This window comes from Arachis stenosperma, chromosome 1 (genome assembly GCF_014773155.1).
Source record: "Arachis stenosperma cultivar V10309 chromosome 1, arast.V10309.gnm1.PFL2, whole genome shotgun sequence".
In the NCBI taxonomy this organism is placed as follows: domain Eukaryota; kingdom Viridiplantae; phylum Streptophyta; class Magnoliopsida; order Fabales; family Fabaceae; genus Arachis; species Arachis stenosperma.
Genome location: NC_080377.1, coordinates 8,610,986 through 8,634,406, shown reverse-complemented (window position 1 = coordinate 8,634,406; position 23,421 = coordinate 8,610,986). Strand labels below are relative to the sequence as shown.

The 23,421-nt window shown below is 41.0% G+C and overlaps 2 protein-coding genes across 2 annotated transcripts; both read left to right on the top strand.

The window, feature by feature from the left end:
- The first annotated feature begins 10,331 nt into the window (after window positions 1-10,331).
- LOC130974696 (uncharacterized) lies at window positions 10,332-11,817 on the top strand. The gene is made up of 2 exons (XM_057899557.1): window positions 10,332-11,123; window positions 11,290-11,817. Exons 1-2 carry the CDS (start codon window positions 10,332-10,334, stop codon window positions 11,815-11,817), a joined length of 1,320 nt encoding a protein of 439 aa, XP_057755540.1.
- Window positions 11,818-12,884: 1,067 nt separating this feature from the next.
- Window positions 12,885-15,305, top strand: LOC130974689 (uncharacterized). Its single transcript, XM_057899550.1, has 2 exons — window positions 12,885-14,524; window positions 14,606-15,305. The coding sequence occupies exons 1-2, from the start codon at window positions 12,885-12,887 to the stop codon at window positions 15,303-15,305; spliced, it is 2,340 nt and encodes a 779-aa protein (XP_057755533.1).
- Window positions 15,306-23,421: the final 8,116 nt, after the last annotated feature.

Genomic DNA, 23,421 nt, shown 5'->3' with positions numbered 1-23,421 from the left:
TTAACCGAAGATTTTATCAAACAAAATGAATATATCTACTATGTGACTAAATATTTTGTATAATTTAATAAAATATTCAGTTAATTTTAATGTTTTTATTACCATAAAAACTTAATTATAAATTTAATATGGTATAGAAATTTAATTAAAAAAATATAAAAATTTAATTAAAAATTATTTAATAAAATTATAATAATTGACAAAATAATTAAACTATAAAATTTCGATTGAGTAGTACATGTGTAGAGACAGATGGATATCGGGTCATTGAAGTTTCAGTGACATATCCATTATTAAGCGCTGTCCCCACCGTCTCGTAAGCGAAAATTTGCATTTTATTTGCTATTCTCATGGTAACCTCAAAATTTTCTAGGACATGTAACTTTCTCTCTTATTGTTCAATACTTCAGCATATGAAATTAAGACACGTCTTGAAACATTTTAAACATGTTTATGCATTGGCTTTGATAAATCCAGCATGAGTCACATGATTCTCACATTCATATTTTCCCTTTTCGAAATAAATGCTCACCATTCAAAATGAATGGATCAGATACTAAATTAAGGAAATAGGGGGAGGGGAATTAATTCTAGAAAAAAAAAAAAAACCTTACAAATATACACAAGTATAACTTAGACGATTAAAGAAGAGAACGCTACTCATAAGATGTACAAACACACAATATAAATACTATAATATTTTATCTACGGTCACATTTTAAAATTGTGAACATAGTTCTATAATCATGATTTTATATCTAAAATCACAGTTATTTTTTTTTGCAAATTAACACTACAACACAGACGAAAAATTGCGGCGGTTGATTTAGAGATTTGCAGCGGCTCTAAACTGCCGCGAAACAAAATTTCAACAATTTATTATGCATTGTCTATTAGAAAGTGGTAATATGATTTTGCGGCGATTCTAATGAATTGCTTACACAACCGCCGCAAATCCATAAAATAACGGCGCAATGTTTAGAGGTAATTTAAAACCGCCGCTATCTGGAGAACATTCATTTTGACACGAATTTACCGACGGTTTGAAACTGCTGCTAGTTAACGGCCGTTGTGTTTTTAAATGTATTTGGCCGCTATCTCCTATCCTGTTTTCTCAAATTTCTAACGGCTATTTTGCAATAGTCGCTATTTTCCGGTTAAATGATCGCAAAAATAATGTATTGTACACTAGCAATCAATGCTCTTTTTAATTTAAACGTACCAGGTTTTATTTTTTTTCTTTGTTATTTTTGGAATCTTTCTTAATATTAGTAAGTCAAACTATTTTATATCCTGAAAAATAAATTGATGGATAAATGACATTAGCAAAACTTTTAATAAAATTCATATAATTGTCCAAATATCAATAAAGTGTACTCCTTAGTAAGAGTTGCATAGTCAACACCCAAAAAGTGTATATTTAAAAAAAATCCACAATCCTAAGATCTACTTTTTAATCTTTCCCTCTGACAAATTCATCCATGTGGCGACATCCGATGGAATCTTCCCACTTTGTCCTTGAAGTAGACATATCAGAACACTCTCCATTGCATGTATCCTTATCTTCCCAACTGCTACTTCATCCTCCATTGCCTGTCTTTTTGTCTTCTCGGCTGCTACTTCATCCTCCACTGCCTTCCTTTTTAATTTCTCGGCCGCCAACTCTGCTTGTAGTTCAAGCAGCACCCTTTGGGTCTCCTCTCTTTGAGCTCCATTGCTTGGCTAATGAAAATTCATACCGAAGACTTGACTAGAAGTCGGCCCCAAACCTATGCCACGTACCCTACCCGAGTGCTCCTTTCCAAGAGCTTGAGCAAGCGAATCATTCTGAGACAATAGTCTAGAGGATTCATCACGTTGCTCAATAGCCTCAATTCTTTTCCACACACATAGATAAGCAATTATAAGCATTTATTAACTAGTCGCTAACCACATAGACTTCCAATAGAATTTTAGAAACAAAAACATACGAGAAACTACTTCTCGATTCTCAACACATTACTTACTCCAATAGTCCGAGCTGTATCATGGATATAGGAGCCATTAGGTCTTTTGTGGGTTAAGAGATACAACTATCCTCTACCAACTCTCCTCCCTTGTCGTTCCGACTATACCAATAATGATGACAAAGTGAATATGTAGACGAAGAAATGGTTCAAAGACATTCTCAAAAATAGATTATCTCTTCTTCTCCGAGCCTTGCCAAGCTTTTCGATCTGCCAGTGTGGGTGTAAAGCTGCTTTGATCGATTCTCAACATTTTTCTTACACTTCTTCTGTTATGCCATCAAAAGCAAGAGTTACTAGACACTAGTTATGACTAACTCAATGTAACATAAATACACTTTTTCTGTTATGAAATAAAAATATATTACCTTTGTAACTTCACTATTGCGATAATCGAAGTACTATCTCCAATGATCCGCAGTAATTCTCGGTGGGTAGCGTTCAATATTTTCTTCAAGAGTCAGTTCTGAGTCATAACAGTGATGGTATAACCTGTTCCTCGTTTCCTTCCAAACCCTTCCTAGCATTTTTAATATTATACGCTTGATAATTTCTCCACTATCTTCATCAAAATGGAACATTTTCTGCAACAGTAAAATTAAATTGTCAGTAAGGTTCAAATTATGAGTCTAGAATGGTACAAAAATATACGTTTTTACCTTTACACATTCATTATAGACCTTGTCCCTGGTGCGAACCTTTCTCCAGTCCTTCTCGCAAATTGGAAATTTGGTGTAGTCAGATTCTAGCAGTCCGAGAACGCCGCTCAAGCTTCATTCCCAACTAGTTGTAGTGCAATGTTGAACTTGAGTACGATCTTTCTTTTGTTAGGTAGCTTCATAGCTTCCTTCACACTCAGTTTGACCTATTTGATTATGCCATCAGATTCTGTAAAATATAGTTATTCTGTGCGAGTAACTATTGTGGCCAAGCTGCGATGAAATCATAGAAAAATAACTGAATGAAAAATTTTATTAAATAATTTCTTGTATACCAATTGTCTTAACATCCCAAAATTCAGTGGTCTTGCGTCCCTTACGCTTCTGAGCCTCCGATGCAGCAAACAGGTTGTCAACATGTTGCTCAAAAGAATCTATCTAATCTGCCTCTGGGTCTAAGTCTTCAGCATTCGGCTCTGAGTTTTGAACATCGTTCGTGCAAGCCTGTGGAGCAGGCGGTGGTTCGCTACGGGGAGGATGAAAGGGGCGCAAAAGACAAGGATGTGGGGGGCACCACTGCCACTGGACGGCGAAATTGGACAGTCCGCTTGATGGGAAGTTGAAGCCGCAGCAGATCCTACTTGAGGCTGCTGACATGCTGTGTCTAACCGGAATTTTTTCGTGTAACGATCTATCTTGGGCATCTTTTCTGACTGCATTCGGATCAAAACAAAGTGATAATAATTAATATATAGTTATTAATATTTATTAATATACAAAAAGAACACTGATAAATCCTAGTTAATATTTATTAAACTCGAATATTTATAACATATTGATAATAAATAATTTATAGTATAAAATCAGAGACTACAATTAAGGGTGATGATAGAAAAATAAAAAGTACAATTGAGTAAAAACTGCATATTCATTCAAATTTTTTCATATCACAATTGAGTAAATACTAGTTGTGATCATAATTTATTTTATAATTTCACTAAGTTTAAAATTAAATCTTTATCATAAGTTATTCTATACTCACATTAGTTTAAAAACGTAATTATTAATAATTTTAAATTACTGTTTTTAAATGTGACAATTAAAAACATGACTTAAAACCTAAAATAAATTTACTAAAAAAAGTCACCTTTTAAACTGTGACTAAAAGTTTTTTTATAATTTTTTAAATAAAAAGACGAAAACAATATGTATAATATCTATTTAAAAAAAAGGTTAGAATTTTTGTTTTTTTTTTACTAAAGAAATTCTCTCATTTAATTTATATTATACTTTTTCTTTCTTTTGTTTCATTTTTATTTGCTCAGAGCTTGATACGAATATAGCAAATGAGGAGTACATAAATAAAAGCAAGGAGTACATAAACAAAAGTTAGGCACGGTTGAAAAAAAGGGTTGTAACAAACCATGGACAGGTGGTAGCTGGTCTACCTATTTCGGGCAGCAAGAAGAGCACCAGGGAGAAAACAAATAGCAAGTACACCCTTTATTCTTGTCTCAGGTTACTGGTTGCTGGCTGCTTCCTAAGGCTAGGAATTTTTGCATCTTCCTAAACCCCTTCTTCTTTCTGCTATACTTATATATTGTGAATTGCTTACTGATATACATACTTAATATTAATACCACACTACACTTTCTTCAATCTATTGGCTTCCCTGTATCATTTGGTGCTTTCATCCCATGGCTGTAGCTGACAATACCCGCGTGAAAGGCATGGAAGCTGACATCAAGAAACTCTTTCAGATGTTCGAATCCATTTCGAGGGAGACTCGCGCTGAGCACGCACGATCGTCACAAGCGACGAATCTGAAAATTGACGGGCTACAACAATCTATTACTCAGCTTCTCCATGCCCAGCCTCATCACAGATCTGAGTTGCATGAGCTCTTCTATGGTTCGAACTCAGGATCAGAATTCCACCAGCGTCCTTTTCTGCAACCGTGTCGAGTGGGTTTCGATCTGCCTAAATTTGATGGTTCTGATGCGTTGGGTTGGATCTTTTCTCTGGATCAGTATTTTGACTACTTCCGTGTGCCTGAGGAAGAGCAAATCAGCATCGCGGCTATTCACATGACCGGTGCCGGGATTCCTTGGTTCTAAATGTCACAACACGCTGCTCCATTTCGTTTATGGAATCAATTGAAGCGTGCCATTGAACTCGAATTCGGGCCTTCTCTATATGAATCGCCACGAAAATTATTATTCAAATTGCAACAATTGGGTACGGTGAGTGACTATAACAACAAATTTGTTGCTTTAACTAATCGCACACAAATTAATCCACCTGATGCATTGAAGGATTGTTTTATTAGTGGGTTAAAATCTGATATTAGACGAGAGGTGAAGGCACAGTGCCCTCCCTCTCTGATGCGTGCAGTCATATTAGCTAGACTTTACGAGGACAAATTTTTTTCAGTACCGAGAAGAACTTATGCTCCGGCCTCTCCCCGTCCTCAGCCGACTCTTGCTACTGCAAATTCGAGTAATAGGCTCATTCAGCGGAATACTCTGCCGCCATTGCTTCCGACTCCACCCCAGCATCCTACCTTACCGCTGATGAAAAGCTCGGTACGAAAACTGTCTCCGGCGGAGATTCAGAGCAAACGGGAGAAGGGATTATGTTACTGATGCGATGAAAAATTTTTAGCTGCTCACCGTTGCCCGAATCGCCAGTATATGCAACTGCAGCTAGTGTTAAATGATACAGATGGAGGGGACACAGGAATGCAAGAGTCATCGGAATCTGAGCCCAGTTTGGAGGCCTTGGAGTTTCAGGTAGTTGAGCATCATTTATCTTACCATGCTATGCATTGTACAAGTGGTCCTGCTTTGATCCGTGTTAACGCCATCATCAATGGCCTAGAGGTCCAGGCCCTGATTGATGGTGGTAGTTCGGATAGTTTTATTCAACCTCGCATAGCCAAAATTTTTAATCTACCTGTTGAACCTGCATCGGGATTTAAGGTGATAGTGGCCAGTTTTGAAGTCTTGCCGGTAGAGGGTCGCATTGCTAGTTTGGATGTTAATCTATCAGGTTGCCTTGTTAGCATTCCAGAGGTTTACATGCTCCACGTGGCTGGAGGAGAGTTGGTGATTGGTTCAACTTGGTTGCAAACATTAAAGGCTCATATTGTAGACTACAATTCTTCATTTTTTCGCTTCTGGCATAAAGGGGAATTTGTCACTGTGCAAGGTTATAAGAGTCCACCTTCATCTCAAGCTCAAATTCATCATATACGAAGGTCGGTAAGCACTGATACAGTGGCTGCAGTGTTTACTCTTGAACTTCAGCAATTGGATGGGATTGTCAAGCCACCCTTGCAATTACCAGAAGCTCTTCACCCTGCCTTGGTTAGTTTGATGCAGCAATATGCTGTTATTTTTTAGCAGCCTTCGGGTCTTTCTCCCCAACGTTTCCAAGATCATGTCATTCCTTTAATTGAAGGGGCTCCACCAGTTAAATCCCGTCCTTATCGTTACCCTCACAACTTGAAAGCACAAATTGAAACAATGGTGTCTGAGATGCTGCAAGAGGGGATAATTCAACCTAGCAAAAGCCCTTTTTCCTCTCCCATTCTTTTGGTCAAGAAAAAGGATGGCACTTGCCGTTTTTGCACTGATTATCGGGCATTAAATGCAATCACAGTCAAAGATTACTTTCCCATTCCTACTGTTGATGAGTTGTTGGATGAACTCTTTGGGGCTATTATTTTTTCGAAACTGGATCTTCGCTCGGGTTACCACCAAATCTTAGTCAAACCTGAGGACCGCTTTAAGACAGCGTTTCGCACGCATCAAGGGCTGTATGAATGGTTAGTGATGCCCTTCGGCCTTACCAACGTCCCTGCTACTTTTCAGAGCCTTATGAATGATATATTCAAGCCTTACTTGCGCAAATTTGTGCTAGTTTTTTTTATGATATACTAGTCTATAGTAGTAGTTTTGACTTACATTTAGAGCATTTGGAACTCGTCTTAAAACTGCTGCAGCAAGAGTCTCTATTTGCTAAACTTTCCAAATGTCTTTTTGGCTCCTCGAAAGTCAATTATTTGGGACATACAATCAGGGGTGGTGGGGTTCACATGGAAACGGCTAAGGTTCAGGCAATTCTGGATTGGCCTTAACCTGTAAGCGGAAAGCAGTTTCGGGGGTTTTGAGGCCTTACTGGTTATTATCGATGATTTATTAAAGGGTATGCCTCAGTAGCAGCTCCTCTCACTGATTTACTTAAGAAAGACTCGTTTAATTGGTCGGAGCAAGCTACTCAAGCCTTTCGACAGCTGCAGCATGCTATATGCACCAAACCAGTCTTGGCATTGCCCAATTTTTTTTTGAAGTGGAGACAGACGCTTCAGGTACTGGTGTTAGGGCTGTTTTGATTCAACAAAAATATCCCATTGCTTATTTTTCCAAGAAACTACCTCCTACTTTACAGAAACAATCCGCTTACATCAGAGAGTTTTACGCCATCATTGAGGCCTTAGCTAAGTTGTCATTACTTGCTAGGCAAAAGATTTATTTTGCACACTGATCACCAAAGCTTGAAAGCGCTCTTAGAACAAGATCTTCATACACCAGAGCAACATAAATGGCTTCATAAATTGCTCGGGTTTGATTTTGAAATCCATTACAAGGCTGAGACTGAAAATGTTGCAGCGGATACACTCTCTCGCAGCTTCTTTGGGGCTTGGTCGGCGCCAAGAGTAGAGTGGCTAGACCAACTTCGTGCAGAATTGGTGGCGGATGAGGATCTCCGAGTATTATTGGCAAAGTGCAACTCCAATTCGGTTGAGGATTTGAATTACTCTTGTCAAAATGGCCTCTTGTTGTGGAAGAACCGATTAGTGGTACCTTCCAAAAGCACTTTAATTAGGCAAATCCTCCATGAATACCACGATAGTGTGATTGGTGGTCATGCGGAAATTGCTAAGACTGTGGAACGCATTTGTTCCATTTTCTATTAGCCTCATATGCAAAAGGATATCAGGAATTATGTCTTATCTTGCTGCATTTGTCAACAAGCAAAGGTAGAGAACAAGGCACCAGCCGGTTTGCTCAAGCCATTACCTATCCCTTCACAGGTATAGAAAGATATTACAATAGATTTCATTGTGTCTCTGCCAGTTTCATCCGGCTATTTAGTTATCATGGTGGTTGTCGATCGTTTGACTAAGTACGCCCATTTTCTTCCCTTGAAACAAGATTTTAATAGCAGGACAGTTGCAGAAACTTTTATCAACAATGTGGTTAAGTTGCATAGTTTCCCAAAATCTATTGTATCGGATAGGGATCGGGTATTTATCAACAAATTTTGGCAGCACCTCTTTCGCATCCAAGGTACTAAATTAGCATTGAGCTCAGTTTATAATCCCCAAACTAATGGCTAGAGTGAAGTTTGTAATCGAACCTGGAGATGTATTTACGTTGTTTTTGTTTCGAGAATCCTAAGCACTGGCTAGAGTTTTTGCCGTGGGCCGAGTTTTGGTATAACTCCTCGTGGCACAGCAGTACCAGGATGACTCCCTTCAAAGCTCTTTATGGCAGGGACCCTCCTACTTTGGCTCGTTATGAACTCTCTAGTACTGATAATTCTTTTTTGCAAGAGTGGCTTCAAGATCGTGATCACTTACTCGATCAGCTGAAGTTTAATTTGGAACGCTCCCAGCAATATATGAAACATGTTAGTGATAAATATTGTCGGCGATTTGGTGCTTGTGAAGTTACAGCTGTATCGCCAGCATTCCGTGGCACTACGTAAACATCCGAAACTGGGGTTGCATTATTTTGGTCCTTTTCCGATCAACAAGAAACTCAATGACGTGGCCTATAGAGTGGAGTTACCTCCGAAAGCGCGTATCTATAATGTCTTTCATGTTTCAGCTCTCAAACGATTTCGGGGATAGGGTACTTTCCAGTACTTCCCTCTCCCATTGACCACTACTAATGTGGGGCCAATGTTAGAGCCTTTGAGAATACTTTCTACACGTTCTATTATGAGGGGTGATAGACTAGTGCCACAATGTCAGGTTCAATAGGGACAGGACAACTTGATAGAGACAACATGAGAAGATGTTCATCACTTTCACAAGTTATTTCCGGAATTCAACCTTGAGGATAAGGTTGTTGCTGATGGGGAGGGTAATGATACGAATATAGCAAATGAGGAGTACATAAATAAAAGTAAGGAGTACATAAACAAAAGTCAGGCACGGTTGGAAGGAAGGGTTGTAACAAACCATGGACAGGTGGCAGTTGGTTCACCTATTTCGGGCAGCAGGAAGAGCACGAGGGAGAAAACAAATAGCAAGTAGTTGGAGGATTATAATCATTAGTGAATTGTGATATAAATTCTCCTTCCCCTGTAGCTATTCTCTTTTTCTCTATTCTATCCCTTTTCTAATTCTTCTCAATTTTTCAGTACACCTTTTATTCTTGTCTCAGGTTAATGGTTGCTGACTGCTTTTTAAGACTAGAGATTTTGGCACCTTCTTAAACTTCTTTTTCTTTCTGCTAGTCATATTCTTCAATTCCTTTATACTCGTATTTTTATATTATAAATTATTTACTGATATACCTACTTAATATTAATACCACACTATACTTTTTTCAATTTATTGGCTTTCCTGTATCAGAACTCTTGTCTTTATACTTATTATTAATGCTTCAATACTGTTACGGCCTGGCCCAAGGTCCGCACGGGTCGACCCGACCCAAGCTCTACCCGACCCGGCTGCGCGCCCTCCAACCGGCCCGGACACGCGTCCTGTACGGCTCGCACGCGGCTGCAGGACAACGTCCTTGAGAATATGGGCCTGTCCCCATAAGGGACCCACTACTGACATGTATATAAAGGGAAGATTGGCTCTTCCCACGAGGTAGGTCATATCCTTTCACCTCGTTATTCTGCCCGCCTGCACATCGCTGACTTGAGCGTCGGAGTGTCTTTGCAGGTGGCACCCCCCCTCATCCTCTCTCCAGGACAAGTGCTCGTCTGCTCAACTAACCCGCAACCAGTGTGACCCAAGCTAAGGCGTCCTCACCCCCTCACTTGCACACCCGACCTGTCCAGAACCCGACCACTGAACATTGGCGCCGTCTGTGGGGATCCCTTGCCTAAATGGAAGTCGCACTAGGTCCCGGCGACCGGGCTCGAGCAGCCGGAACGGAGGGGGCAGCCTCCGTCGCCTCGCAAAGGGGGGGGGCGGAGATCTCCCCAACAACACACGAGAACGCGACCATTCGGGGGAACGGGCGGCGATAGCGCCATAATAATGCAGGAGCTACGCCACAGAGTCCAGAACCTAGAACGACAGCTAGCCGACCGGGAGCGGGATGGACGGTCTACCGATCCCAGCTATACCCCATCTCCTGGGAGCGAAGAAAGAAGACTCTCACCGAAGCCGCCCGCGGCGTGCATCCGCATCCCGGACGGAAGCGGAGAGCACGCGGGAAGAGTCACCCATAATGAGAAGGAGAAATGACACGATCATCTACTCCCACGGCAGACCAACCCGCCGAGCGGCAAGAGGTCGCGAAGACGGGGAAGGAAGATCCGAGAGAACACGACAACCCGTGATAATGGGCGTCACCCGTTCCACCGATCTATCCTCGAGGTCTGGTTGCCGAAACACTTCGACAAACCAACGGACATGAGGTACGACGGAACTCAAGACCCTCTAGAACACCTCACGGCCTTTGAGGCCAGGATGAATCTGGAGGGAGTGGGGGACGAAGTAAGATGCCGCGCCTTCCCGGTGACCCTAGCAGGGCCAGCGATCAGATGGTTTAACGGCCTCCCACAAGGTTCCATATACAGCTTCTCAGACATCAGCCGTGCATTCCTGGCCCAGTTTACAACGCGGATCGCGAAGGCCAAGCACCCTATCAACCTTCTAGGGGTAACCCAGAGACAAGGGGAACCGACGAGGAGGTACTTGGATCGGTTCAACGACGAATGCTTGGAAATCGACGGCTTAACCGACTCGGTGGCCAGTCTTTGCCTAACGAACGGCCTCCTCAACGAGAACTTCCGAAAACATCTCACCACGAAACCGGTTTGGACGATGCATGAGATCCAGACGGTAGCCAAGGAGTATATAAACGACGAGGAAGTCAGCCGAGTCGTGCGAGGAGGTACTTGGATCGGTTCACGACGAATGCTTGGAAATCGACGGCTTAACCGACTCGGTGGCCAGTCTTTGCCTAACGAACGGCCTCCTCAACGAGAACTTCCGAAAACATCTCACCACGAAACCGGTTTGGACGATGCTGAGATCCAGACGGTAGCCAAGGAGTATATAAACGACGAGGAAGTCAGCCGATCGTGGCTGCCAATAAGCGGCAGTCCGGTTACAGCCAAGCCGGCAACCAGGCGACGGAGAGAGAGCAAAGGAAAAGAAGAGGAGGAGGCATCAAACAGGGCACCTCGACCGTTCCCCCGGGTCGGGAAATTCACTAACCACTCCACTCACTCTCCCCATCATGGAAGTCTATCAACAAATAGCGGAGAAGGGAATCCTGCCGAAACCCCGACCACTTAAGGACCGTACGGGAGGAAATAAGAACCTCTATTGTGATTACCATAAGGGTTATGGCCATCAAACACAGGACTGTTTTGACCTGAAGGATGCACTAGAACAAGCGATAAGGGAAGGAAAGCTAGCCGCGTTCTCCCACCTCATCAGGGAGCCGAGAAGACGCTATCGCGATCAAGACGAGGAAGGCAAAGCCCGTTCGGCCAAACGGCGACAAGAACCCGAAGACAGAGACCACGGCCTCACTGTGATAAACGTGGTAACGGCCAAAAACGCCGCGCCAAGATCCCGGTCGGCACAGAGGAAAGACGTTAAGGTTTTGACGGTCTCATCCCCGCCGGCGCAAAGCTCTAAGAAGCCTCCCTCCATTTCTTTCGGCCCGGGAGACCAATGGTTCAACGACGCCCCGGAAAACCCCCCCATGGTCATTACGGCCAGAGTGGGAACCGGCCTCGTCAAACGGATCCTCGTCGACACAGGAGCTGATTCAAATATCATGTTCCGCAATGTTTTCGACGCACTAGGGCTAAAGATGCCGACCTGGACTCACCAGCACGGGTTATCGGGTTGGGCGACCACTTCATCAAACCGGACGGAGTAATATCCCTACCAATCTCGGTGGGACAAGCCCAACCGAAGATCAGCGATGGCCGAGTTCGTAATCCTCCGAGACTCCACTGCCTACAACATCATCTTGGGAAGAAAAACATCAACGACTTCGAAGCCATAATCAACACAAAGCTGCTAGTCATGAAGTTCGTTACCGACGACGGATCCATAGGGACATAAGGGGAGACCTCGAGACGGCGGTCGCTTGTGACAACGCCAGCCTCTCCCTTAGAAAGAAGTCCAAGGAAGCATCCGGTGTGTTTCTAGCCGACCTTGATGCCAGAGTGGACGACAAGCCGAGGCCGGAACCAGAAGGGGATCTGGAGAAGTTTAGAATTGGTGACGAAGTGGAAAAGTTCACATTCGTTAACAAGAACCTCCCACATGAGTTGAAAGAGCCCTTGATCGAAATGATAAGAACCAACAGTGACTTGTTCGCCTGGACTCCACCGACATGCCGGGCATAGACCCAAAAATCATCTCACATCATTAGCCGTCAAGACGGAAGCACGCCCGGTGGCCCAACGGAGGAGAAAGATGTCGGCGGAGAGAGAGCAGAGGTGGCCAGGCAGACGGCCAGCCTCCTAGAAGCAGGCTTCATACGGGAAGTGGATTACTCGACATGGCTCTCGATGTGGTATTAGTGAGAAAACACAACGGCAAGTGGAGAATGTGCGTGGACTATTCCGACCTTAACAAAGCATGCCCCAAGATTGTTTCCCCCTCCCTAACATAGATGCACTCGTCGATGCCGCGGCGGGATATCGGTATCTAAGTTTCATGGACGCCTACTCCGGTTACAACCAGATACCGATGCACCGTCCTGACGAAGACAAGACGGCGTTCATAACGCCAGGAGGAACTTTCTGCTACAGGGTAATGCCATTCGGCCTGAAAAATGCGGGGGCAACATATCAAAGGCTGATGAACAGGATGTTCCACGACCTCATAGGGAAAACAGTGGAAGTCTACGTGGACGACATCCTGGCAAAAACAACACGACCTGACGACCTCTTGGACGACCTGGCAAGGGTATTTGCGTCCCTCCGTCAACACGGTATGCGGTTGAATCCCCTCAAGTGCGCCTTCGCCATGGAAGCTGGCAAGTTCCTGGGATTCATGATAACTCAGAGAGGGGTAGAAGCCAACCCGGAGAAATGCCAGGCAATACTCCAGATGAAGAGCCCGGGTTGTGTCAAGGACGTCCAGAGGTTGGCAGGGCGGTTGACCTCATTATCCCGATTCCTCGGAGCTTCGGCAACAAAGGCCCTGCCATTTTTTAACCTCATGAAGAAAGCGATGGTGTTTGAGTGGACGCCCGCATGTGAAGAGGCCTTTCGGCACTTCAAGGAAATCCTGGCGGCGCCTCCCGTCCTCGGGAAGCCAAAGGACGGGGAACCACTATACCTATACCTCGCCATAACGGGTGAAGCCCTAACCGCAGTTCTGGTACGGGAGGACGGAAAAGCTCAACAGCCAGTCTATTTCATAAGCAGGGCCTTACAAGGGGCGGAATTAAGGTATAGCAAGTTGGAAAAGCTAGCCCTAGCACTTCTAACCTCCTCACGAAGGTTAAAGCAGTACTTCCAGAGTTACCCAGTTGTCGTCAGAACGGACCAAGCGATCCGACAAGTACTCCAAAAACCCGATCTAGCGGGAAGAATGATGACTTGGTCTATCGAACTCTCCCAGTACGACATACGATACGAACCCCGGCAAGCCATCAAGGCGCAGGCGATGGCGGATTTCCTCGTAGAAGTAACGGGGGATCCAAGCGAAGAAGGGGGTACACGGTGGAAGCTCCATGTGGACGGAGCCTCCAACCAGACCTTCGGAGGTGCAGGGATCATCCTGGAAAGCCCGATTGGGGTTGTATACGAACAGTCGGTCAGATTCGAGTTTCCCATCTCGAACAACCAAGCAGAATATGAAGCCCTTATAGGAGGCCTAGCCATAGCAGCAGAAGTCGGCGCAAGAAGACTGGAAATATGCAGCGACTCCCAAGTCGTCACCTCCCAAGTAAACGGTAGCTACCAAGCCAAAGACCCCTTGCTACAGAAGTACTTGGAAAAGGTTAAAAGCTTGAGCCAAAAGTTCGAAGAGGTCACGGTCCACCATGTACCTAGAGAAAGGAATACACGGGCAGACCTCCTATCAAAGTTGGCCAGCACAAAGCCAGGGAAAGGGAACCGGTCTCTCATCCAGGGCATGGCAAGAGAACCGGCAATCACGTTGCACATGACAACCCTAGGTCCTTCCTGGCTAGACCCCATCACCAACTTCCTAGAACACGGCAAACTCCCTAGTGATGAAAAGGATGCGGCAAAATTGAGAAGGGAAGCGGCCAAATACGCCGTCATCCAAGGACAGCTGTTCAGGAAAGGGCTCAACCAGCCCCTACTGAAGTGCCTACGCCCCGACCAGACGGACTACGTCCTCAGGGAAGTCCATGAGGGCTGCTGTGGGCACCACATCGGAGGTAAGGCCTTAGCAAGGAAACTAATTCGAGCCGGATATTACTGGCCGTCGTTGATGACGGATTCCAAAGAGTTTGTCAAAAAATGCGTAAAGTGCCAACAGAACGCCAACTTTGCCAAGGCACCGGCCTCCGAGTTAAGCTTGCTAACGACCTCCCGACCATTCTCTCAATGGGGAGTCGACCTCTTAGGGCCCTTCCCAGTCGGCCCTGGGCAAGTCAAGTACCTCATAGTCGCAATTGACTACTACACCAAATGGATAGAAGCCGAACCACTAGCTAGCATATCCTCGTCCAATTGCAGGAAATTCATGTGGAGGCAGGTGATAACGCGGTTCGGGATACCGGAAGTCATCATCTCAGACAACGGCACGCAGTTTACTGACAAAAAGTTCATGGAATTTCTCAACGGCCTGGGTATAAGGCAAAGGTTCTCTTCGGTAGAACACCCTCAGACAAACGGACAAGTGGAGTCCGCCAACAAGGTCATCCTTTCAGGGCTAAAAAAGAGGTTGGACAATAAAAAGGGCGCTTGGGCCGACGAACTCGCAGCGGTCCTCTGGTCCTACCGAACAACTGAACAATCCTCCACTAAGGAAACTCCTTTTCGACTAACGTACGGGGTAGATGCAGTAATACCCGTAGAAATCGGTGAGCCGAGCCCACGGTTGCTTTTGAAAGGAGTGGAGGAAACCATAGAAAAAGACCTGATAGATGAAACAAGGGAAATGGCCCACCTGACAGAAACGGCGCTAAAACAAAGAATGGCTCTGCGCTACAACACCAAGGTGCTCAAGAGGGAATTTGAGCCAAACGACCTCGTCCTGAGGCGAAATGATATCGGCCTACCGACCCCCGGAGAAGGCAAGCTAGCGGCGAACTGGGAAGGCCCCTACAGAATCAAAAAAGTGATGGGAAAAGGAGCATTCAAGTTAGAAAGGCTTGACGGCAAAGAAGTCCCGAGGACATGGAATGCGGACAACCTAAGAAGATTCTACTCCTAGAGGATGACCCGACAAGCCGACCAGACTAGCTAAGTAGTTAATTTGCAAATTTAACTTTTGAACTTTTCATAGCAACTTACGAGTCCTTTATGCGATTACCGAATAAGATATACTTGTGCAAATTTTCTCTCCTGTTTTGTCATTCAATCTTCCAGATAAACCACCCCATCACGACCAACGACGACATGCGTCCCCGGGACTGATCACCCCGGGAACCCGTCAACCGTTGTCGTAACAACTACGCGAAAGGCCATGGGCCGTTGATATAAATGACGACAATAAACCAAAAACGGTTAATAGAAACGGAAACACGACTAGACGAGTAAGGAAAAGTTTATCACGACAACTCGAGCAAACGACTAGAACGGTCATTGTTCACAAGCCAAAATAAAACGGCTAAAATCAAATTGTTCACAAGTCAGAAACGGCTAAAAACTAAAATTGTTCATAAAGCCAAAACAAGACGGCTAAAACAAAAACTTCAAACAGAGGGCTCATTTCTTGGGGACGTCGACAACCTTGCCATCCTGAATGACCTTGAGAACACCAATCGCCGACGTATCAAATTCAGGAGCAATGACCTTGACCTGAGCCTTGAGGGCCTCCTCGGTCGCCAAAATTGCACGCTTCCCCTGCTTCAAGACATCTTTGTACTTGGCCTTCCACGTTGCTAATTCGGCCTCCACGACCTGCTTTTCCTTCTCTATCTTGGCCCCGCTTTTGCGCTGCGCCGACCTGGCTCTCCAAGGTCATCTCACGCTCGACAAGACGAGAAACCGTGGCGCCCGACTCTTTCAACTTCTCCTCAGCAGTGGCAGCTTTCTTCTCGGCGGCAGTAGCCTTTTTCTCGGCGGCGTCAAGTTTCTCATTTGACTGGGTCAACTGCTCCCGGAGAGTTTCAACTTCACTTTTTAGCTCATTATTCGCTTTCCCAGCAGATTCCAACCTTCTGCGGAGGGACTCCATCCCGGATAGCTCAAACTCTGCCTTCCGGGCTATCACGGCGCCACGCAAGAGGGTACGGTACATCCACCTCGCCTGCCCGGCAAGGGAAGACTCATGGAAGTGCTCCTCAGCCCTTCGTCGTCACTGCCGCAGAGGAAAGTTTGAAACAAGTCGGAAGCCCGTCACCGACGCAGACCATCTCCACTGCAGGAAAGCAAAGAAGGTCGGTTAATCGCAGCAAGTTATCAGCAAAAGCAAAAAGATAAAAGTAAAGTAAAAGTTTCTCACAGATATATTACGACCGGACTCCCGGTCACCCATGAGGAGGTGGGGGTTTACTTGGTTCTTCCCAAAGACTGCCATCAACACCTCGGCAATCTGCTTATCCACCGCCGACATACCTCCATAGGTTACCTTAATAAAGGTATTGGACCCTGCCCCGAAACTCCAATAGGTCGGATGAGCCGTACCCCCTCCAACGACAACCAAAAAGATACGACCTTTGCAGGCGGACCTTAAATATTTGTCCTTAAACCCGTGGTAAAATCTTCAAACAAACCGAAGATCCTCCGACCCTGGGCAGACCGGAAGGACATGACCCCTTTTTGTGCTTCCCCTTCTTTGAAGGGTTCGTAAGGGTGAAAAAGAAGAGAAAACATCCAGACACCCGGCAGTTCGGGGTATTCACAAACCATCTCGAACAGCGGATCGAGGCCCAACTGTTCGGATGCAACTGCGACGGCGCCACGGAAATTCGACCTAAAGCGCCATTTGAAAGGCTGAGAACGAATACGAACTCCGACTTGGTGAACATGGCCTTGTAAACCAATCCAGTCGGCGACTTGGCGAGGTTGGAAGTTGATTTCGTACAGGCGCTCGTGAGGGCCGGGACAAAGACTCATAATTGGCTTCCTCGTCAGTTCCCCCACACAAGTACTCGGCTTGTCGGAACTCGGTGAGCTCCTCCTCGCCCATTTGGTTGGTGAATCCTTCACGTCGGAAACAACCCAGGCATACGGATCATACGCGGGGTTAACGGAAGCCCGGGAAACCGTGCGAGCCATACCTACACGGGGGATCATCCAGTTAGTCTAAGATCGTAGGTCGGTTGCTCATTCAAGCACACCACTACTCCCCAACTAAGGACAAAGCACTAGAGGTGGACAGGAAAGCCTACCCTGAATGGCTCCCCCCCTAACACGTATAACCGCCATTGGAAGGCCACACAACAGCAACAGAACCAAACAACAAGCATACAAAAAAATGCATAAAAGGGAGAATGATTCGAAAGTTACCTAAACTGATGAAAAGAAGATGAAGTTGCAAGTCTGGAAAAAGGCAAGAAGGATGAACAAAGGCACCGCAGCAACGCTCTGAAGTCTCGTAATAAGGAAGAGGAAGGAGAGGAATGGGAAGTGTGGAAAAGCACAGAAGCATAAAACCGATCGTTTAAAAACTGCTTCCCCAAAGCGCGAAACACCTGGGGGCAGAATAGTCTTTTCAAGCAAGGTTTTTCCACCCCATTATGAGCATTCAATGCTCGGCACAAGGAACGAAGTGATGAAACGGTTGCTTATGCAACCAAGGGACACGCGCGTTGGGGGCATATCCTTCCCACGAGCGGCCGACCAGACGAGATGCGAGACGACATGCCATTGGTAGCTCCCACGACTACCATTGGCGCGTGGGGGCACTGTTACGGCCTGGCCCAAGGTCCGCACGGGTCGACCCGACCCAAGCTCTACCCGACCCGGCTGCGCGCCCTCCAACCGGCCCGGACACGCGTCCTGTACGGCTCGCACGCGGCTGCAAGACAACGTCCTTGAGAATATGGGCCTGTCCCCATAAGGGACCCACTACTGACATGTATATAAAGGGAAGATTGGCTCTTCCCACGAGGTAGGTCATATCCTTTCACCTCGTTATTCTGCCCGCCTGCACATCGCTGACTTGAGCGTCGGAGTGTCTTTGCAGGTGGCACCCCCCCTCATCCTCTCTCCAGGACAAGTGCTCGTCTGCTCAACTAACCCGCAACTAGTGTGACCCAAGCTAAGGCGTCCTCACCCCCTCACTTGCACACCCGACCTGTCCGGAACCCGACCACTGAACATATACCAAAAATCAGACAAAACACATTATATATGATTATAGGTAATCAATTATTTACTTGAATAAATTTAACTTATTAAATTTGTTTTGATGATAATAACGGAACTCAAATTCACGCTACAATAAAAATCATTTTTAGTAAAAAAAAAATCAGTGTGAATAATATAATAATAATTATATATATTTTAATTAATTTATATTTTTATAATAATTATATATTTATTATTATTATATATTTATAATAACAACTATATATTTTTACGGTCATTAAATTTTTTTTATTAATAATTATATAATTGATGTTAAATATTGGCCAAAATCAAACCTTCACTCATTTATTATTTTTCTAATGATTTTTTTTTATCTCTTTTCATTTTCTCTTTCTTCCTTTTAATATTATATAACTTCATCTCTCGCTATCAGTCATTCACTACTAGAATTTTTTGGATTATTGATGAATTTTGAGTGACAGATTTTTTCGTCAATAATTAATAACAGACAAATTGAAACACGAACTTTTTCTAAATTTTAGGCCGTGTTTGGTTGTTGTTTCAAAAAAATAGAGACATAGACATAAAGACACAAATATACATGAACACAAAAATACACAAATTTTATAATATGTTTGGTGATAATACACAAGACACATGTATTTAATTTAAAAGTCAATTTTATCTCCAAACTAAAATAACTCAAGTGTTAAAGATAAAGGACAGTGATTGGAATTTTAAAGAATAATTAAGGATAGAATTGAAAAAATCTGTGTCTCATAAATTGTGTCTTAGTGTCACAACTTAAAAGAGATACACTAAATACATGTTTTTTTATGTGCATTTGTGTGTTACCGTGTCTTTAAAATTTTATATCTCAACAAACAAACAGTGTACACGTACCACCGTGTCCATGTCTCAGATAAACTGTTGTGTCCCACAATTCATTACTGTATTGTCGCACCATATATGATGACAAGTTCAAAAACTTTAGTTAGTGAGGGATTTTACGAAATAAAAAATTTATTGTTAAATTGGCAAATTAAAACGACATTATATAAGTCTATAGTAAGGACGAATTTGTTCTAAAAATCTATTGCTAATTAGTTGTTGCCAAACAATTTGTTTTTTTAAAAAAATTAGCCATGGAATTTTGGATTTTCGTCGCTAAAAGTCCATCACTAATGCGGTTAAAAAGATGATTAAATTAATTTGTAATATATTGAGCTAAATTATTAATTAAGAACTTTCGGGAACTTTCGATCACTACTAAATTTAAAGTTATTGCTAAATTTAAAATCAATACTAGATTTAGGATTTTAAATTTAGAAATTTTGTAGGATTAATATTGTAGAAATTAAAATTAGTAATTTTTTAAAAATTTTTTCACTTTCTTCTTTTGGGAAATTCTAATTCTAATATATAATGTTTTCGAACAATTTTATTTCTTAAAAGGAAATATATAGATGTATCATCAATTTCCACCACCAAATACTTTTTCTTCCCCACTTCAGTTTCTATGGTTTTGGACTAAAATTGACTATAAGAGGGCTACATTAACTAATATTGGGACACATTAGGTAGGACTTAACGAGTGTACAATGTTCAAATATAAATGCCAAAAATAATAATAATTAATAAAAATCACACCACACAAGAAGAGTTGCAAATTTGCAATGCGCATATATAGAGAAAGCACCGACAAGTACACTCATGAGAACTGCAACCACGATTCAATTGACGATTGCAACCACATTATTCTCATTAGCGACTTGTGGATGCAAAAAAGGCAGGGGGAGATCTGAATATAAAACAGATCGATCGTTAAGAACCAATCAAACTAACCCAGGTAGTAGATGTTGATTTATTTTATTCAAACAAAGTTCTTCAATTAACGGTTAAACCTACCGCTAACTATATACACAAAAACTAATTATTAAATTAATTACTCGTATAAAATATATATATATTTAACAGTTTAATTTTGATGTATTGATATTTGATTGTGTAAAACATTTTACACAATTATCATATAATCTAACTATTTTCTTAGATGATTAACCATGCGGTTAATATAAAAGATAATTGTTTTTATTAATAATGTTACGTTATATAATTAGATACACGTGTAAAATAGTTTTACATTGACAATGTATCGAAATTAAATTTTATATTTAAATATAAAATACACATTAAAAATAAATTATATAATATATATTTATACATAAATATATAATAATTAATTTAGTAGTTAATTTTTTATATCAACATAATATTTTTGAAACACAAGATATTACGTTTGATTCTCATTTTCTTGTCCTTATAGTCCCAATTTTAATCGGTTAAAACAAAAGCTTTATTAATTAGTCTCTTAAACATTTTAAATTATGTGTTCAATAAACGTCTTCTTCTTCAAATATCTTCTAAAATTCATTATTAGTTTTACTACATTTAATTTTTTTTAATAGAAAGTTCAAGATATATACCATATGTTAATAATAGTGAAAACAAAAATGTTACGTACATAACAAAAATTAATTACTATATATTTATATATAAATACATGTATTGTTTAACTAATTTTTAATATGTATTCTATACAAATAACTAATTTTAGTGTACACATAATATAGTTGTAACGAAAAATGCAAAAACAAAAACAAAAAAAACTCAAAGAAAGCAATTTAAACATTTTTATTTGGTATGATGGAAAGCTAAACTCATTAGTATGCTTTGCCGAATACTCTGTCCGCCAAAAGATATTTTTATGGATTTTTTTATATAATATAATAAACACAAAAAAAATTATAGCTCAATAGTAAAAAAATCTTAAAGTAATTTGAAAGAACCAAGTCCAATTTAAAGATGATTTTTATCATGAATATAAGGGTTAGTTTCTATTTCAAGTGTCTTTCTAGGGCCAAATAAAACTCATGTGAAATACTCTAAGCATCTAACATTTCAAAATTAAAAATTACAAAGTATATCATATTTTTTATTTATCAAATACAAAGTAGAGTACAAGCCTTGCGTTAAAAAAACTTAACTGAACAGGGCCTAAGTCTCTACCATATTCAAGTGATGGGCCAAAGTCCTGCAAAAGACATTATTAGGCCCATGATGTTCATCTTAAGTATGGAAAATTATGGGGAGTAGATCCTCTCCAGTGAGAAAAAAACTGGATGGTATCCAGTGTTCAATCTAATCATTCATTGTGCTCTCTCTCTTATTTATTTTTGGTCCCACTCATAGAATCAAAGGTGATAAATCACACTGGATTCTATCAATTGTTAAAAAAATTAGAGAGGATCTTTTTCCAAAATTATGTAACTCTGATCAGTTATCCTATTTATGAAGGTGTGAGATAAAGGATTTAACTAGACAATGCAAAAAAAAAAAAAAGAGGATTTAACTAGAACTATACATAATGTTTTTCGAATGAAATAAATAAATAAAACAGTTTTTTAGGGGATTAATTTTCTAAACAAATAAAGCAGTGGATAAATGAACATCAAAAGAAAGAAAGAAAAATTGAAAAGAAAAAAATGTTGAATAAAAATAAATTGAAGATTCCCAATTTTTTCTAGATCAAAATATAGAACAGTACACAATTTTTCACCTTAGGCCTTATTCAAGTTGAGTTTGAGTTTTGAGAATAAAAATAAAAATCGCCTCTTAATTAGTTCATAAATTCTCTGTTTATCTAAGTGGCCTAAATAACGTTACGCTGCTTGTTGAAAGAGGTATATATACTCCCTCTAAAACCCTAATTACATGTGTATCAAAAATTCAAAATAATGAGACATTATACGAATTAAATAAAAGAAATCCAAATCATTTCAATTCGTAGACTACTTTTTCAAGAGTTTCAAAAAATATTTTGAAATGAGTAAGGAAAAAAAAAAAGAAGAAGAGCAACAAAGGCCATTGTTCGTAAATTGTCATTTGATGAGTTGCTAGATGCTCATTATTCATATTATTAGTACACCTGTACACTTTAATCCAAATTAAAGCATTTGTCTTTTTATTTTTAACCATATTCTCTTTGATCTCAATGAGATTGGGTTTGCATAATTTTTTATATATAATTTTTTCTTAATATTTTTCTTGGTTAATGTTATTTTTTTAATTATAAAAAATTAAATTCTAAATTTTTTAATTGTAAAATTTTAACATTATATCATAAAATTATTTTTTATTAATAAAAAATATAAATAATTATATTCCTAACCAATACTTTAGTTAAAATTAAAGTCTTACAATAATTTTGAGAATGATCCCACTAGGAAACTAATTAGTAGGGTAGCCAATTGGAGTCAATTAATTGAAAAACAGGTCTATTAAAAAAAATTTACTGTTTTAATTTTTTACATTTTAAAATAAAAAAATAAAAAAATGATTGAATTATAGTTAATTCCCTATCCTTTTTCTTTTGAGAAACCGCGTTAATATATCTGCAATATAGTATTAACGATAAATCGACAATTGATGCATGCATGCATATGGTTGTCTATATTAACATAAAATAATGTTACATGTCTTGAATATTTCAATCAATCATCAATGGATTTGATAAAACTTTCGCGTATAGGTTACAGCCTACAGGATATTCTGAATCTTCTGTTGTCTGCATTATTTAGGGGGCTCCAAGATTCTTCTGGTGTATAAGGTTGGCATCTACCAAGCAAAAATAAACAACTACATATAAGTTTATCAGAAAAAAAAAAAGGGAAGATCTATAGCTTAAAATTCCGATTTCTATCTACCAAAAATAAATAATAATAATAAATAAATAAATTCATAGCAGCACTTAATTGGTTCTTATATTAATCATATAAGAAAGTTTTATACAATTATTTAATAAAATGTATGCTTTTGAAATAATAAGTAAGTCAAATATTTTTTTTAATTTCAGAATACATAATTAAATGTCTATATGTGAAAAAAAATAATAATAATTTAGTTCTGCATCAATTTTTTCCTTGGATAATAAGTTATGTTGTTGACACTAAAATAGTCGGAAAATTTTTCAGTTTGAAACATCATTATTCCTTGACCAGAAATGATAATTA